The sequence below is a fragment of the Solanum verrucosum genome, unplaced genomic scaffold (genome assembly GCF_900185275.1).
Source record: "Solanum verrucosum unplaced genomic scaffold, falcon-dt-bn FXZP01000218.1, whole genome shotgun sequence".
Lineage (NCBI taxonomy): Eukaryota > Viridiplantae > Streptophyta > Magnoliopsida > Solanales > Solanaceae > Solanum > Solanum verrucosum.
Genome location: NW_026020464.1, coordinates 232,762 through 252,192, shown reverse-complemented (window position 1 = coordinate 252,192; position 19,431 = coordinate 232,762). Strand labels below are relative to the sequence as shown.

General features: G+C 30.6%; 2 protein-coding genes and 1 pseudogene across 2 annotated transcripts in view; all 3 read left to right on the top strand.

Annotated features, from left to right (window-relative positions):
* The first annotated feature begins 1,614 nt into the window (after positions 1-1,614).
* Positions 1,615-3,130, top strand: LOC125808836 (UDP-glycosyltransferase 75C1-like). The gene has a single exon (XM_049488502.1). It carries the CDS (start codon positions 1,665-1,667, stop codon positions 3,063-3,065), a length of 1,401 nt encoding a protein of 466 aa, XP_049344459.1. The 5' UTR covers positions 1,615-1,664; the 3' UTR covers positions 3,066-3,130.
* Positions 3,131-4,008: 878 nt separating this feature from the next.
* Positions 4,009-5,247, top strand: LOC125808676 (UDP-glycosyltransferase 75C1-like; annotated as a pseudogene).
* A 7,165-nt stretch (positions 5,248-12,412) lies between these two features.
* Positions 12,413-19,431, top strand: part of LOC125808835 (UDP-glycosyltransferase 75C1) — a 39,641-nt gene continuing 32,622 nt past the window's right edge. The window contains exon 1 of the mRNA XM_049488501.1: positions 12,413-13,670. Coding sequence (XP_049344458.1) covers positions 12,545-13,670 — 1,126 coding nt within the window. The 5' untranslated portion in view covers positions 12,413-12,544. The remainder of the gene's footprint in view (positions 13,671-19,431) is intronic.

Below are 19,431 nucleotides of genomic sequence, written 5' to 3'. Positions count from 1 at the left end.
GTATATGTAAAATTGAAACGCTATTTTTTTATTATACATGCACTTTTGTTACCCAATAATAATTTGTTTTAGTTATTTCTAAATTTTAAAAAATATTATATTTTAAACATCCGCGTACAAATATTAATAGAAAGAAGCACCCTACTTTAAACAATGATCACTTGGAAATGCATTTAGGCATCAACATGATTATCCTGATCATATATTGACACATTCAACAAGCATCATGATAATCATGTCTTTAAAGAGCCTATCGAATCCGTATACTCATTCCCTTGGAAAATATCTACGAGGCGTGCAAAATTCATGGCAAGTTTGAGGACATACGTTGGTACTTCAGTATGACTAGAATAGAGGAATTTTGTGTTCATGTCCTTCCATGCATTTGAGATTTTCCTTCATGCCTCAGCATATGCCTCTGCCTTCGAAGCTTCATATTCTTTTATGTAGCATTCTATGAATGAAGTTGTATGGTGTGATCTTTGTTGTTCTGTCTACACCAAAGATAGAATCCAATTAATTATCTAATTTGATTTTCACTACTAATTGCCTCTAATAAACTTATTTAGCATTAATTTTCGCTAAAAAACATTTTTAGTAAAGTGATATATATTTTAATATTACTACATAAGGGCATCGGTATGATATCTACCTGTAATTTTCCTTATAATATTAGATTGTAATTTTGAAAGGATTTAAGCTTATATAGGTTGAAATCTATAAATTTTATATAGCAAGTAAATTTAACCGATTATAGCATGTTGCCCTTTTATTTTACAAATTACCATGCATGTAAGTCTTTTTACGAAGATTACTAAAATTACATAAATACACAACTTAAGATATCATAATCTCTAAAATTCCCTATCATTTAAAAAATTACAAAATCCCCTCTCGAATACATCCCTATCATTTGCAAGGTATCAGACAACCAAGGAATGTATTCGAGAACAAAGAAAAATCCGAGATTTTTGTAATTGAGAAAACTTCTGAAATATAATGTGATTAGCCTCCAAATGTATGAGATTTCTGTACGTTATACTTCAATGTTACATATATTTCATGATCCAAATTTGAATCCAAGAGCCAAAAGTTAGGGTCACATGAAGACCAAGAAGAGGGCCAAAATTTCAGTCCAAAGTGTGTTGAATTCTCACCTAATAAGCCCAATTATGAGATGAAGTCGCATATTGATTAATAGTTTTCTAGATAGGAATATTGACTGTATACAATAATCTACAATGTAAACGTTTTTATAAAACTATACCGAATATGTTATTATTACCTTTTCTAGTATTAATTGATAGTAGGTACTTCCTCTCTCCCTCTTTTGCTATTTTTTCTTTTAAATTCGAAACATTGAGCATAATCTATACAACTTTTTCATGGCTATCATTGTCTAAAAGGATATAAAATGATTTAACATATTTCTTGGTAACTTCTTGTTGTTTAATTCTACAAGAATTCTTATCCTATATGAATTATTGGCTACACTTCTTTGAAATAATCGATGAATTAATTTTATTATATAATGCATTTTGTCACCATAAACGTCATCAATCGGTCACATTTCAATAATTTTCTCTTATATAAACTCTCATTAATTAAAACCTTACATTCTACCATAAATTAATTAGTAAAATTATATCTTACACCAAAGAATTATGGAGAACTTGAAGAATGATTGTCATGTTCTTCTTGTAACATTTCCAGGTCAAGGTCATATTAATCCATCTCTTCAATTTGCCAAAAAATTAGTTAATTTAGGAATAAAAGTCACTTTTTCCACTAGCCTAACAGCTTTTAATCGTATTTCCAAGCTTCCAAATATTGAAGGATTAAGCTTTACTCCTTTTTCTGATGGCTATGATGGAAAATTTAAAGGATCGCTAGATGAGTTCGAGTCATTTTATTCTTCCCTAGTAAGTCATGGTTCTAAATTCGTGGCTCAAATCATAGAATCTAGGGTGGTTGAGGGCCGCCCTTTCAAACGTGTCATTTACACAACCCTTATGGCATGGGTTGGTATAGTGGCTAAGGGCATTAATATCCCGTCTACATTTTTTTGGATCCAACCCGCCACGGTCTTGGACATTTATTATTATTGCTTCACTGACTATGCTGATTGTTTCAAGAATTGTTCTCAGGATCAAGTTGTAAATCTTCCAGGATTACCTCGACTAAGTCCTCGTGATTTTCCCTCATTTGTGTTCACCGATGTGAATTCTAAGTATGGTTGGGGAGTTAAGTCTATCATAGACCAAATTGAGTTATTGAATAGTGAAGAAAATCCAAGAGTACTCGTGAACACTTTTGATGATTTGGAATTTGATGCTTTGAGGGCATTGAAGAATTTAACTATGGTTGGAATTGGTCCTTCAATTCCTTCAGCTTTTCTTGATGGAAATGATCCTTTAGATAAGTCTTTTGGAGCTGATTTAAGATGGAGTTCGGAAAATTACATGGATTGGTTGGATACAATAACTAAAGAATCGGTTATTTACATAGCATTTGGTAGTTACTCTGAGATATCAAGTCAATTGATGGAGGAAATAGGTCAAGGATTGGTAAAATGTGGAAGGCCATTTTTGTGGGTGATTAGGGAAGAAAAAGAAGGGGGATATCCGGAGGAAAAATTGACTTGTAAAGAGGAACTAGAAAAACAAGGGAAAATCGTGCGTTGGTGCTCGCAAGTGGAAGTGTTACAACACCCGTCTTTAGGTTGTTTTTTGACTCACTGTGGATGGAATTCGACTTTAGAGAGCCTATCTTCTGGAATGCCGATCGTGGCGTGTCCGTTGTGGACCGATCAAGGTTGCAATGCTAAGCTCATTCAAGATGTTTGGAAGATTGGCGTCAGAGTGAATTCCAATGAAGAAGGTGTCGTCGAAAGAGATGAGTTCAAGAGGTGTATAGATATCGTGATGGAAGATGGAGAAAAAAGGGAGGAGCTTAAGAAGAATGCCAAGAAATGGAAGGATTTGGCTAAGGAAGCTATGAAGGAAAATGGTTCATCAAATGTAAATCTCAAAGCTTATGTTAATGAGATTTTACTCGTTTATTAAAGACAGTTCGATGCACAAAAGTTCAAAATTCCCATTCATGCAAAATCCGAATCATTATAAAAAAAAAATACGTATCGTTCTTATCTTGTAATACCTTAGCCTATATATGTTACATGTATTACGTACGCATAATTATTTAAATAATTATGCAAATTAAAGAGTAATTAAGCATCATATTTTGGTTAATGACATTAGTTAAGTTTTAGTTGTTGTTTGTATTTGAATTGTTAGTACTTTGAGAATGATGGACACGTGATAAAGTCCGTAGAAATGTGTTAGGTATAATGCCAGATTCAAGTAATTTTTTATCAAAAAAATAAATAAAATACACATTGATGTGTTAGGTATAATGCCAGATTCAAGTAATTTTTTATCAAAAAAATAAATAAAATACACATTGATTAATTAATTAGTGACAAAAAGTAAAGGCTTAGAATTCTCCTGAAACAAGATAAATGGCTCGGATGGTAAATATTCTTTACCTTCAATTCTAATATTGTGAAGTTCGAGTCACTAAAAAATCAAAAAAGGTGAAAACTTTTAAGGAGTAATAAAAAAATATTACTACCTGAATACTTATCTTTTACAAATTGAGGGGCAACCTTTTATTTTTTTATGAATAAACAATATATAAATTGAATTAGTACAGGATGATGTTGTCATCACAAATGTCATCAATTACTATGTTCAAATATTTTTTATCTTATATATAAACTCCAAAACCATACACATACCAAATGCAAAACACTTCATTAGCATCAATAGAAAAATTCTCTCTTTTCCCTACCAAAAAATGGAAAATCTGAAGAATGAAAAATCTCATGTTCTTATTGTAATATTTTCAGGTCAAGGTCATATTAATCCATCTCTTCAACTATCTAAACGATTAATTAGTTTAGGCATTAAAGTTACTTTATCTACAAGTTTATTAGCTTTTAATAAAATAAAAACACTTCCAAATATTAAAGGATTAAGCTTTGCTCCTTTCTCTGATGGCTATGATGGCAATTTCAAAGGCTCATTTAATGAGTTTCATTCATATTATTCTTCTATAAAGTCTCATGGGTCATAATTTATTTTCAGTTTAATTAAATCAAATGCAAAAAATAGTACTCCTTTTACACATATTATCTACAATGTTATTATGGAATGGGCTGGTTTAGTAGCAAAAGAATTACATATTCCATCTACATTATTTTGGATCCAACCAGCCACAGTTTTTGATATTTATTATTATAGATATACAGATTATTCTGATTATTTCAAGAATTGTGATTCTAAGGATAAAATAATAGAGTTACCAGGATTGCCCCCACTTAGTCCAATTGATTTTCCTTCTTTTGTGTTTGATGATGTGGAGTGTAACAATTGGGCAGCTGAGTCTATTAAAAGGCAAATTGATATATTGAATAGTGAAGAAAATCCAAAAATTCTTGTGAATACTTTTGATGATTTGGAATTTGATGCTTTGAGGATTTTGAAGAATGTGACTATATATGATTGGAATTGGGCCTTCAATTCCATCAATTTTTCTTTATGATAATTCTTTTCGAGCTGATATGATTGAGATTAGTTCAAAGAATTATATGACTTGGTTGGATATAATGACAAAAGGATTAGTTATTTATGTAGCATTTGGTAGTTACACTGGGCATCAAGTCAATTGATGGAGGAGATTGGTCAAGCGTTGAACAAATTGGGAAGACCATTTTTGTGGGTGACTAGAGAAGGACAAATTGAGGAAAAGTTGACTTGCAAAGATGAATTAGAAAAGCAGGGAAAGTTAGTGAGTTGGTGCTCACAAGTGGAAGTTTTGAAACACCCTTCTGTTGGTTGCTTTCTGACTCATTGTGGGTGGAATTCCACTCTAGAGAGCATAGCTTCTGGAGTGCCCATCGTGGCATGTCCAATTTGGAACGATCAACTTTGTAACGCGAAGCTTGTTCAAGATGTTTGGAAGAATGGCGTCAGAGTAGATACTGGTGATGGAGGTATTGTTGAAAGAGATGAGTTTGAGAGGTGTATAGAGATCGTGATGGGAAGTGGTGATGACGGGGGGAAATTGAGAAAGAATGCCAAGAAATGGAGCGACTTAGCTAAAGAAGCTATGAAGAAAAATGGTTCATCAGTTGTGAATCTCAAGACTTATGCTAATGAATTTTTACTTGCTGGTAGTTGGTAAAACAAATAAAAATAAATAAAAATCAAGTATTTTTTTATTAAATAAAATCAAGTGTTTTATTTTTCTGTTTATATAATAGAATGGTCTATTTTCATCTAGAGAGTGAATAATGTCACTCAATCGATGACGTTATTATATTTTTTTAAGAAAATGGTGATTTTGAAGGTAAAGATTGAGAAGTAAGGGATAACTTACTTTATCCTCCGTTTTATTTTTTGTATAAAAATATTTTTATAATTGAAACGTAATTAAAAAAGTATCCTACTCGTTAGTGAAACTAACATAAAATTAAGAGCATTTATCTATTCTTTGAAGGAGGGGGGAATTAAAAATTTCAAAATTTTAACTTCGCTCACGTGAATAATGTGTGTGTTACTGTATGTGTGTTGTTGGTGTAACATTTTTTGGTTTTTACGTTGGTTTAATATATTCATCTTTATTCATATGGTCACACCTACTCTTTGTCACTTTAGCCGATATTCCAATGCCCAAAGTAATACCAATTAACTTGAATGACGTATTGAAAACCCTCTTAAATTAGGTGTGAATTATTAGTTTTATCTTCGAATTATTGACAATTTAAAAAATTTCTTTACTCAACTAACTGAACTTAAATATACCTCAATCTTGCATCATGAGTGAAATACATTCCTAAATTCTTGCCAAGTATAAGAGTGTTTTCAATACTTCTTTCGGCTTTTTATCAAGAGTCACATGCTCCTATAAGAGTGTGAAACCACTTGTTATGTCATGTGATTGGTCGGGAGTGATCGGACGTGTATCTAAATTTAGTTAGTCAAGTAGATGAGTGTTTTTAAGGCTATCAATAGTTTAGGAACGAAATTAATAATTTATACATAATTTGTTCAATACTTCTGTCAATTAACTTATATTTATTTGTTTGATATGATAAAAAAAATTGGTGAGCGAAAATGTATATAATCTTTTTTGGAAAATATATTTTAATTAATTAATAATAATAATAATAGCCTATCGAAAACTGTTTCGACCTAATTATTCTTTAGCATTAAAGATGATGAGAATTAAATATTGTTGAAGTGAATAGTATGAAGTTAATACTATTCTCATTAATTTTAATAACTTCTGTGTCTTATTTTTTAACTTCTAATATGACAAGGAAAGTACATCAATTGTGCACTTCCTTTCACATGCGGTTTTAATTTTTTTTTTATATATATATATATATATGAATCTCCTTTTTTAATAATGAGTGACCGTGAAATTCGAGTAATATATAATTACTAGTGAACTTATCCGCGCTTCGCGCGGTTCCATTAATGTAATAAAGGCGTACAATTTTAACCCTTTCATTTTGATTATTTTCTTAAGATTTCAAGTTATAAATGTAATTTTACAAATTTAGAAATTTGGTTTTTTAAAAAAAAATATTTTTGCTTGATCATATTCTCATTACCATGAAAATAACATATTTTGTTGTATTAATGTTTTTTTGAGATCTTCTATTTTCCTTTTTGTTATGTTTCTTGATTATCTACCCTTCTTTGTGTATCTTTTTTCTCATATTGTTTTTCACTAAAATAATCTTTTCTCGTGTAATCTCATTCTTCTTTGTATTTATCTTAATATTATTTTTCGATTATCCTTTATTTCTACTCTTATTTGCATTTCTTTACCCCTGTTTAATTATTCAATTCCTCTAAAATCTATAACTATTTCCTCTTTCCTAAAATAATCAAAATATTGTATCAATAATTGCACCTACGAATTTACTCTGTTATTTTAAAAAATTATTCTTAATAAGGATATAAGCATTTTTATTGTTGTTATTAAAAAAATGACTAACTCACTTTAGAATCGAAACTCAAACAAGGCGAGGTTATGAAGGAGTCTATAAAGGTAACCTCAATGGTCGTCTTATTGTGAAAATGGTTATAAATTCGAGTAAGTAAGCAAATAAAAAAGAATTTATGGACGAAGCAAAACTTTCCATGTTAACATATTGTTGCCCCATTGAGATTTTATTTAATGGCCGAGAAAGAGTTCTTGTTTTCGAATTTATGCCCAATGGAATGACATTTTTGTGGTACTTTATGTGTTATTTTAAAATGCCATAAATTTGTATATTAAATAATTGAGAGTTATGACAATGGATGATTTGAATATTATTATAAATACTATTAAGAGCAGAATTTATGAAGATGAACCTGTGTGAGCTAGCTCACGGAGATAACATTTTACAATAAAAGAAAAGTCAACAAAAACAAAGAGAAAGAAAAAAATAGATAAATAATTAAGATCATTGTCCATAGAAATGTGGCAACTCTACCATTTCTATTACCACACTTTGTCCGAGTAAATATATCACATACAAATTTTCAATAAATTTAATTCGTAGTGAATATAGAAACAATAAACTATCAACACAGATATATGTATTAGATTGCAGCACGAATTTTAATACCCATTACAATGAAAAGCGAAAGTACATACGTATGTTCATGATTCTTTAATTATTTCTCATATAAATCTGCTTGACAATGTGACAAATATTGCAGTTACACAATAATATAACTCACTTGAGTAACATATATTTGAACTTGAATAAGAAAAATATATTAAAATGATAACATTTTTTCTGAAAAAAATGGTTATGTAATTGCTTAAGGATCAAGAATAGGAGTCAACTTCTCTACACTATTTAGGTACATACTTGTGGATCATAAAGGACTGTACTTCCTTTATAAATCAAATAGAAGACACTACTTAATTGTAGATACTTTATAATGCAGAAACTATTTAAACATATAAATATTCGATAGCATGAAAATAGAAGTGCTAGATTTACTATACGAGATGATGTTTATGAGAAATATGCACACAAATATATATAAAGAATAAATAAGAAATATTGTCAATTATGACCTAATATTTTTTTACTCCTCCCTAGTAGTATCCATCCTTTTTGCTATGAGAAATACACACAAATATAAAGAATAAATAAGAAATATTGTCAATTATGACCTAATATTTTTTTACTCCTCCCTAGTAGTACCCATTCTTTTTGCTATGTTGTGACTCAACTCTCAACCTTTGAATTGAAAGTGAGAGTGTTTACACATGGATACATGCATAAATCTATTATTCGATTTTCTATCCTTTTATTTTCCTTATAATTGTATTTCCTTTCTTACCTCTCCTCCTCAGTCCTCAGTCACCCATCATTTACACTCACCAAATGCAACATATACGTCCAAAAGTACTACTGGGAGAGAAAAAAGAGAAGGATCTCAAGTACAGAAAGAAATTCTCTAAAAAATTAGCCTTTTATAAAAAAGGATAATCTTGAAAAAAAATGTAAAGTAAAATAACATGAAACAATTATGACACAACGAATTAGTAAATGTAAAAGCCAAATTATAAGAAAATAAAAGAAGAAGATACCTTTGGCATGTATCTTAGTACGTACACTATATGAGTTTGAAATATAAGACCAAAACCTATTTTGGTACTCCTTTTTATAACCTGTCAAACGGTTAGAAGAAGAGGAGAAGGTGTATGAAAGGATGGTTTTTTCATCTCCCATTTATTTGATTTAAATGTGTTTTAATTCTAATAGATGTCTCAAACAGAACGTGTTTCCTCACTAACTGCTCCATTAGAAATTTTCAGTTTTGTTTCTTCATTAATTGATTAATGCATTTAGAAATAAGATAAATAAAAAAACAAACATAAAAAGTTAAAAAAAAAAGAAGGGAAAATAGATAAATAGGAATGGAGGTCATAGAGAGGTGCCACATCACCCCCTCTATGATCCTCCTTTATATATATATATGATTCTTATACTATATATATTGAAGTATATGTTATCTCATCAAAGAACTTAACTACGTGTCGTATATGTTATCTCATCAAAGAACTTAACTACTCCCTCTATCCACAATTGTTTGTCAGGGTAAGGTCATGCACATCCCTTAAGAAAAATTTAATACAAGGTGTAATTTGACTAATGTAACCCTACTATATCAAGAATACCAAAAGTCCACATAACTTTTCAATTGAACTACACAATCATTAAGGGCAGAATTGGAAAAAAGTGACTAATTATTTCTTGATTGTTTAAATTGACAATTAATCTTGGACATATATTTTTAGTATATCTGCCAAACAATTGTGGACGGAGGGAGTATGCTATTAAAAAGAACATATTTTATTGATTTAATTATATTTTCAAATAATATTATGTTTAAGTTTTTGATTTATTATTTTGGTAACAACTAAATTCCTATTCATTACTTTTTGTAATTTGCTCAAAATAAATCTTGCTCTAATATAATAATACACAAATTATTTATAAGTATAAATTACACTAAACACACCATATAACAAATTTGATGGAGAAACACATGCAGATGACATTGAAGTACGACCTCCTTTATCACGATGAATATATTAACTTTACACGGCACTACGTACGTACCTTTTACAACTGCGACAAATTCACAAGTTGCAAAATTAAACAAATTATTATTCCTCATTAAAATATTCTTTGAAATACTTTAAAAATCAATAAATTTTTTAAGTTTTTGATATAAAATTTAAATACTTAAAAACTTACTTGAATTTTAAAATTCGATAAGTATCACATCAATTAAGATGAAAGAAACAACCACTTAAAAGTTGAAAATTTGACATCAACTAAGATGAAAGAAACAACCACTTAAAAGTTGAAAATTTGACTAATGAAGTAATTACTTGGAAGCTGAAAATTCTCTTGAATATTCCCACATCATCTTGTCAACCTCGAAGAGCAACTTTGTAATTAGTGGTATAAAATACTATTTACTTCATTCCATATTAATTAAATTTTTGAGGTATTTTTCATTTTTCAAATTAATTTAATTGTTCAGTTTTCAAGATTACTTTTAGAGTGTTCTTCTAATTTTACCCTTCATTTGGATTTTCAATGTGATGACTTCAATAAATTTGACAATAATTAATAAGGGTAAAAATGGAAAACTATGTTCAATTTATGTATTAATCTATTTTTCTTAAGGGTGTGAAACACCGCAAAAATTCAACTAATATGGATTGGAGGGAGTATAAGATAATGCATTTATTTTATTAAAAATAAATAAAATGACAGCTATTTACGTTACCCAGAAAAGAACAAATTGGCTTTAGTCAGCACAGACGTCGTTAATCTAATTATTAGTAAATACAAAAATAAAAATACATACTCCAATCAAGTAGTGCTATATATATACACACACTATTGGCCATGCAAACGCAAATCATGTAACAAAAATAAAATAAAATAGAATTCTCTTCCTTTACTTTTGAACCATATAAAGATAGATTTAGAACTTAAATTTTTAATTGATAATATTTACATATTAAATAAATTTCGTAAGATAAATATAAATATATAAAATCGATTTGAATAATGCTATTCAAGTCATAGTGGCAAGATTGAAGTAAAAGAAAAAAAAAATTGCATTTTATTTTATTTAGTTTTTAAATTTAGTTCATTTTTTAGCTCAAATTATATCCAAATTAAATTAAAATTTACAGTGTCAATAACTAAAATATAAAGTTTTTTTTAAAAAAAAAGAGAGAACATTATATATATTGATGATCCATAGCATTTAATGCCATAAAATTTCCGTTAATAAAAGAAAGAGAACAACATTCCATGTGGTGGTCAATACATATTCAGTATATCATGTGACAATTATTAATGACGAATTTAAAATTTAAATGTTATAAATTTGAAACTAATTTATTATATTGGATAAATGTATAAGTACCCCCAGCCTATGTTCGAAATTCCTGAGACACACCTAACCTTTACTAAGGTCCTATTACTCCCCGAACTTATTTTTTAATTAATTTTCTACCCCTTTTGGCCTACGTGGCACTATCCTTGAAGAAATTGTCAACACGCGCTGAGCCCACAAGATAGTGCCACGTAGGCCGAAAAGGGATAGAAAATTATATAAAAAATAAGTTTGGGGGGTAATAGGACCTTAATAAAGGTTAGGTGTGTCTCAGGGATTTTGGGCATAGGCTAGGGGGGTACTTATGCATTTTCCCTATTATATTTTTAAAGTTACAAATCCATAATTACTAGTATATTTATTACAATTTGAATAATATTTTATATATAAATTAATTTTTTACGTTAAAAATATTAGATTCAGATGAACTCGATACTATAACGTTAGATCTGCCCGTGATAGATGCATCAAAATCCATGCCCAACTTCAATCTCTACATTGTATCTGGCTATCCTAGATTAGGCAGTAGCTTGGCAGGAGTTTTTATTTTTATAATAATTGAATTAAAAAAATAATAATAACAGAAACATATCCAAGACAACTCATGTCATGCATGACAAATTCTGAAATTGGGCTTACTGGCTACTGCATGAAAGGTATGGCTCACTAACAAATATAAAATACTATTGCCCAAAACGATTATGATGGAGTGGTGAGATTATTCTATTTTTAGTTAGAGATCTCGAATTTTAATTTTAGATATGGAGAAAATTTTGTTAGGAATATTACTCCCAAATGAGCTTTGCATTGCACGATTCGAATTTAGGCGAAACTCCAGCGGTGAGAAATTACCAAACACAATACATACAATAGTAGAATTTATTTATTTTCTTGCGTCAATTTGTTTTTCTTTTTTTAGACCGTTTGATGAAAATGTCTTTTTTCCTTTTTGGTAATTATTTAATTTTCAATTTTTCACTTGATATATTTAAGATTAGAGAATTAAAGAACGTTTTAGTACATATATTTAATTTAAGATTTTAAAACTTAACGGTCTTATTTTCTTTTGTAAATTACGTATCAAATTAAAATTGGTTAAATAAATAAAAACAAAATATTTGTTTTGCAAGTAAGATAAATAGTCACTCTCTGCTGTCCATCTGGTGTTTTTTATAGTATTAAATAAATTAAAAGAAAGAAACAAAAAGGAAGTACCGGCAAAATTTGTCTTCTCATCAATTTCGTCACCTCAAACGTCATATGACATGCATGTGTTTAAATTTGGTCCTCAAACATGTTACTCAAACGTAAGAATGTACATGATACGATAGATATTGAAATTTTTAATATCGTAATATGCTCACCCCTACAAACTCCTTACATATATCCCTCTAACTATCATCATATATACCACACAATAATTAAGAGTCTTACAAGTCAAACATTTCTCTCACACAATATTAAAGTCTACTTTCATTCATTTGACCTCGAACTTTGAACTTTGAACTTAGTTCTATTTTAAGTTTGTGAGTGTAAAAATGGTGCAACCCCATGTCCTCTTGGTGACATTTCCCGCACAAGGTCATATCAATCCATCTCTTCAATTTGCCAAGAGGCTAATCAAAATGGGCATTGAGGTGACATTCACCACTAGCGTTTTCGCCCATCGTCGTATGGCGAAAATCGCGGCTTCAAACGCACCCAAGGGCTTAAACTTGGCGGCATTCTCTGACGGATTTGATGATGGTTTCAAGTCTAACGTGGATGATTCTAAACGTTACATGTCGGAGATAAGAAGTCGTGGGTCCCAAACATTAAGGGATATCATTCTGAAGAGTTCAGACATGACGTCCCTCGTCTACACTCTTCTGCTACCTTGGGCAGCTGAGGTAGCGCGTGAACTCCACATCCCATCTGCGTTACTATGGATTCAACCAGCAACTGTGCTAGACATATACTACTATTACTTCAATGGCTATGAGGATGAAATGAAGTGTAGCTCAAATGATCCAAATTGGAGTATCCAATTACCAAGGCTTCCATTACTAAAAAGCCAAGATCTTCCATCCTTTTTAGTTTCATCTGGCTCAAAAGATGATAAGTATAGTTTTGCTCTACCAACATTTAAAGAGCAACTAGACACATTAGATGGTGAAGAAAATCCAAAGGTACTTGTGAATACATTTGATGCATTAGAGCTAGAGCCACTCAAAGCTATTGAAAAATACAATTTAATTGGAATTGGACCATTGATTCCTTCATCATTCTTGGGTGGAAAAGATTCATTGGAATCTTCATTTGGTGGTGATCTTTTTCAAAAGTCAAATGATGACTACATGGAATGGTTAAACACAAAGCCTAAATCATCAATTGTTTATATCTCATTTGGGAGTCTATTGAATTTATCAAGAAACCAAAAGGAGGAGATTGCAAAAGGGTTGATAGAGATTAAAAGGCCATTCTTATGGGTAATAAGAGATCAAGAAAATATAAAAGAAGTAGAAAAAGAAGAAGAGAAATTAAGTTGCATGATGGAATTAGAGAAGCAAGGGAAAATAGTACCATGGTGTTCACAACTTGAAGTCTTAACACATCCATCTTTAGGATGTTTTGTCTCGCACTGTGGATGGAATTCGACTCTGGAGAGCCTGTTGTCAGGCGTACCTGTTGTGGCATTTCCTCATTGGACAGATCAAGGGACTAATGCAAAGTTGATTGAAGATGTTTGGAAGACAGGTGTCAGGATGAGAGTGAATGAAGATGGCGTGGTTGAGAGTGAAGAGATTAAAAGGTGCATAGAAATTGTAATGGATGGTGGAGAAAAAGGAGAAGAAATGAGAAAGAATGCACAAAAATGGAAAGAATTGGCAAGAGAAGCTGTGAAAGAAGGTGGATCTTCAGAAATGAATCTAAAAGCTTTTGTTCAAGAAGTTGGCAAAAGTTGTTGAAAAATTAAATTTCTTGATGAGAAATTGTTTTCCTAATTGTAATTTTCTTTTTCTTTTTTTCACAATAAAATTTAGAGTTCTATACATTGACCACGTAAAAGAATTATTATAATTTACTTTTCATTATAAGTAAACTTACTTCACCTAGAAAATATGGCATGCAATCAGTCGGGCTCACCCTAAATTCAAAATTTTCAATGCAGAATATGAATTTACGTGAAAAAATGAAAAAAAAAATACAAGAAATAATAGATATGACTTCTAAATCTTTTTAAAATAAGTTGGTTAGATACTTAAAACTTGAATCTATAGATTTTAAATTCTGAATATATGTTTCTACTTATTATAAATTATAATCGATTAAATTACGGAAATAAATTCTATGCGTTAATTGTGTCAAAAGATTACACCATCAAGTTGATCACTTTAAATGCAACTATAAGTAATTCCTTATGCAAATATTAATCAAAATAGGATGAAATCTTCTGTGTAAGAATTCTTTTACACCGTCAACATACATAAAATTATATCTTAAATCAAATCTATGTTTTAATTTTTGTCATTTTCATATATTAGTAAATAAAGACTATGCCAGGTACAATTCAAATTATTTTTTATCAATCTGTCCATTGAGTCAAAATATGAAACCTTGTGATGTGAAAATTATTAAATTTTATTGAATCTTTTGTTGTTATAGTTCTTTTCTCACTAGGTTTTGGATGACTTATGGATTACTATATTTCCTGTTTTTATTAATTAATATTACGGATTACTTGAGGTGAGTGTCTATCGAGAATAACTTCTCTATCTTCATTATGTAGGGATAAGACAACGTGTACACCACTCTTTTCAAACATGACTTGTGAAATGACATTGAATATATTGTTATTGTTATTATTGTAGTTTAATATAGCACATGTTTATTATTTAATCAAATTGAAATAATATAAATAGTGTATGTAGTTTAATTAATTAAAGGCACATTTTTTTATATTGAAATATCAGTACAACACTTTTGTTCAATTTCATGTAATTTAAAGAATGTTTAATTGTATATTCCATTTTATTAATAAGAAAATATTTTCTTTTCTTACATAAAAACATGATGTTTGAGCTGACGAATTGCACTCAACTGCATGGTATAACACTAAATTATTGAATCATACAAATTTATTCTTACATCATGTACTAGTAACAACTATGGAGAAGTAAGATGAATATTCTTTTAAAATATTAAAATAGAGAATATAAAACTGCCACAAGTTTTGTTGTAATTTTAAATGTGTCATAGAATAATGTTGGAATTTGAAATTTACTAATTATAAAAAGAGACATCTTTTAAAGATAAATTAAAAAGAAATATACTTAGATTGAAACGATGAGAGTAATAAATATATGTGGCCATAGATTCCAAATACTTTTATTTAAAATTTATAAAGCAGGAGTTGAAGATTTTTCTTATTCGAAACTTGAAAGACAAAACCCACAACTTATATAGCTTATGAGAGTTTATTTCAAAAATGGTGAATACCAAAGAGGAAGCTCACTACAACAAATGTGATATTTAGCTACAAAATTATTAGGTACGACACAAAATTCGTCACTAATTATTCATTTTTTGTGACAAATATTTCATTTCGTGTTTAAATGTATGAGCTATATTTTTTAGTGACAAAACATATAATTTCGTAGCAAAGTTTTGTTCACTAAAGTTTTCCACCAAAAAATAATTTGGCACCACTTATAAAGTATCATTAGCGACGAATTTTAAGTTATTAGTGACACATTATATTGTCTCTAATAAAGCATTCAATTTGTGACAAATGTTTGTTTGTCTTAAAATAGTTATAATTTTGAATATGGAAAAGTTTCGTCACAAAAAATAACTTGTTACAATAGTGACAAATTGGAGTTCGTAGTTAAACTGTGTAAGTTTTAGCCACAAAATTTTCTACTTATTTGTGACCTTAGTTTTTGTCACTAATAAACAAGTAATTAATGACGATTATTTTAGTGTCTCTAATCAACATGTGATTTATTGACGATCATTGTTTTGTCACAAAATATGAAATATTTAAATAGTGACGATTTGTAGCCGAATAATTAACTATTTGCTACGAAAAAAAACATAGATAAAAATAAAGTTATATTTGCTACACTTGTTTATGATTACAACACTACAAAAAAAATGGTTAATAACAACACACATTTAGCGATGAGTTGAGAAGCTTGTCCTTAAATGTACCCTTTTAGATACATGTTTTTATTGTGGTTATTAATTCTTTGTTTTTTTAAACTCAAGGAAGGCAATATGTTCCTTAAATTGATTTAAAAAAATCTAGTCCCTAATATTGTCTGTGGGGTCACTTATAAAAGATGAAAGGTAAAAACAAATAAAAATAGGAAAAAAAATTCATAAATAGCCATTATAATAAACATAATTTGGCTCCTTAGCTATAATTTGCATATTTACTGGTTGTAGCTATAGTTGAAGCTGCTATGGCGACCTCGTGTTTATAATTTACACCTAGTTTGTATAATTTATGAGTACATTTGATAATTCACGTGTATTTATATAATTGAGTTATTTTCGTCCGTATTTGTATAAACTGGTTAGTATCAATTGCTTTATATTTATTTTTGTATGAATTATTTCTTATTGATTAAATCGATTGATAATTGTAGTTTTAGTGGAATAAGTGTTTGTATAAATGAGTTATTTCCATATGTGATTGTATATACAGAGTAGTAACAACTTATTTGTACTTATATATTTTGTATAAGTATAATTATGTTGGTAGACTTTTTTACTTATATATTTTGCATAAGTAGATGTAACACCTCGCTATTTGAAAGAACTAGAAAAAGCTAGAATTAGAAAGAGTTGTTTTTGAAAAGAATGAAAATCTGGAAAATTTTCTTAAGTTATGTTAAGTTTGAGTTTTTGTTCAACTTTGAACGACCACAACTCTTAGCTCAGGATGAGTTAGGTGTGCTCACAGATATCGTAGGAAAGATCTTGGAATATCTTTCCAACGCCGCCGAGTTTACTCAATTCCGAGTCTGTATGAGTGAGATATTCCCATTTGAAGTTGGGCTGTTCAAATAAGGAAAGTCTAATCCGGATTTTAGAAGGGCATTATGGTCTTTTCCATACCCCATGACTTAATTTCATTTTTGGGTAATTAATTGGGGTCTAAACTTATAGGATTCAGTTTATGCTTTTACAATATTGAGTTAGGGTTTTAGAGAAGAGAAAAGAGGACAAAAAGCAAGAATCGTCAAGTTCCTCAAGAATTGCTTGTGGATTTCGTCAAGGGGTGATCCCTACGAGGTATATGAGATCACATAGCTTTGGGTTAGTTCACCCAGGCGCCAATCATGATTTATATCAGCGAATATAAGTTCTTGAAAGCTTAGAAATTGAGTTTTTGATGGGTTTGTTGAATAACTATTGAATTCTTGATTTGTTGAAATTATTGAGGAGTTGTTTGATCTGAATCCATGATTTTTAGGTGTGAATTCGATTAGAATCTTTCATATATTGATGGTATAGTTGATTCTATGTGTTTGGGGAAAGAACTAAGTTGAAACAGGAGGTTTAAAGATGAAAAACGAAGAAGAAAAGTCGGAGGGCACCTGGGCAAGGGCATGAGGTGCTGCCCCTCTCAGAGCCCCAATAAGGGGCTGCTGAAGTTTGGGCTTTGGGGTGCCGCGCCAGCCAGAGTGCCCCACTCCAGCCTTCGAAGTTTTAATGCTGGCGCCCCACACCTCTCAGAGCGCCAGGGATGCCAGTTCTTCCCATTTTTCCCCCATCCTTCCGTACTAGTTCCTTAGCAACGTACCTATGTTTTCTAGTTGATTCCAACACTCTAAGGTACGTCTAAACAACATGAAATCATACATAAACATGAGATCATTAACCTTGAATTCATAATCCAATTCAAGGAAAGTTAAGATCAAAGTCAAGAGAAGTAAGAGTCAAGTCAAGAGAAGTTCTTAAAGTTTTCCAAAAGTCTCTTCCAAATGTTTTAACTTTGCTTTAAGACTTAAAGTGTCACGACCTAAAAAGGGATGTGATGGCACTTGCCTTATCCCACCAAGACAAGTTAGCCTAAAACCCCAAATAATAAGATAAATGCGGAAGTAAAAAATAAGGATGAAAGTTTTACACTAATACTAAAGCGGAATAATATGTCAACTTAATTAAATGCCCAAAACCTAGTTGTCACGTGCACACGCCTCTAATGTATTATAATGGATTTGAAAGAAAAACACAAGTCTCAAATGATATTGTTTCTAAAGCAGAACAAAATCATAAATAGGAGTAAGAGGGTCCGCTGAGATGACAGACAACTACCTCACAAATCTCCTTAGGAAGCCTCGGAAAAGAAAAAAAATGTAAAGTATCACAAAGATCCAGGCTTGTAACCTACAAAAATTGTAGAAACAAGGGGTGAGTACCAAACCACACGGTACTCAACAAGTAAAATTCTAAACACAAGTTAAGGGAATAGAATATAGGTACTTCTTACACTCAACCGAACCTACATAACTATAACCTGCATAAAACCAGCCTAACCTAACAGTTCACAATTTACAAGCACATATTGTCACGCCTCGAGCCTACACCCTGGATGTGGCCGGCACTCGGAGACCATCGCTGGACCTAAGCGGACCCTTGTCCTGGCTTACTTAACCTAGCGGAAGACTTAACTCAACAGAATAAACTCAATGCAATAGTTTAAATGATAACATATTAGCCAAAATGACAACTTATGTCTCAAAACAAAGTATTTGCAAATACATAAATGAGAAACTCAATACTAACTGTCTATGAAGCCTCTATAATACTGAGATAGATGTTGGGACAAACCCTACAACATCCTAATAAAGCAAAACTAGTAAAGCAAAATAACAGAGTCCTCTAGAATGCAAGGAGGCTCACCACTGACTTTGGAGTGCTCAACTGGATCAACGGCGTGCTGGATGTTGATCCTGGTTACCTGTGTCTGCATCATAATAAGATACAGGCCAACTGGCATCAGTACATTGAATGTACGAGTATGCGAGTTGGAAAGCTAAACAACAACTTAAGCTTGAAAGGAGTACAAATGAACACTTACCTTGGCTCTGTTTAACTCATGAACAATTGAACTCAATATAAAGCAATAAGACACATGCAATATATATAAAGCTTGTATCACGGCAAAGTATAGGATGGTCCTCGGGCAACGTGAGGTAAAACGTTGTATCACCACTAGGGCTCATAGTGGTGATTGTCGATTAAAGAGTCTCCCACTAAAGTTATATTACTTTTATATAAGTAAAGTTGAGTTGTTATTGTTTTATCTTTAACAAAGCTAAGTTGTTTACATTGTTTCACAAGCTTTATATATTGCATGTGTCTTATTGCTTTATATATTGAGTTCAGTTATTCATGAGTTGAACAGAGCCAAGGTAAGAGTTCCTTTGTA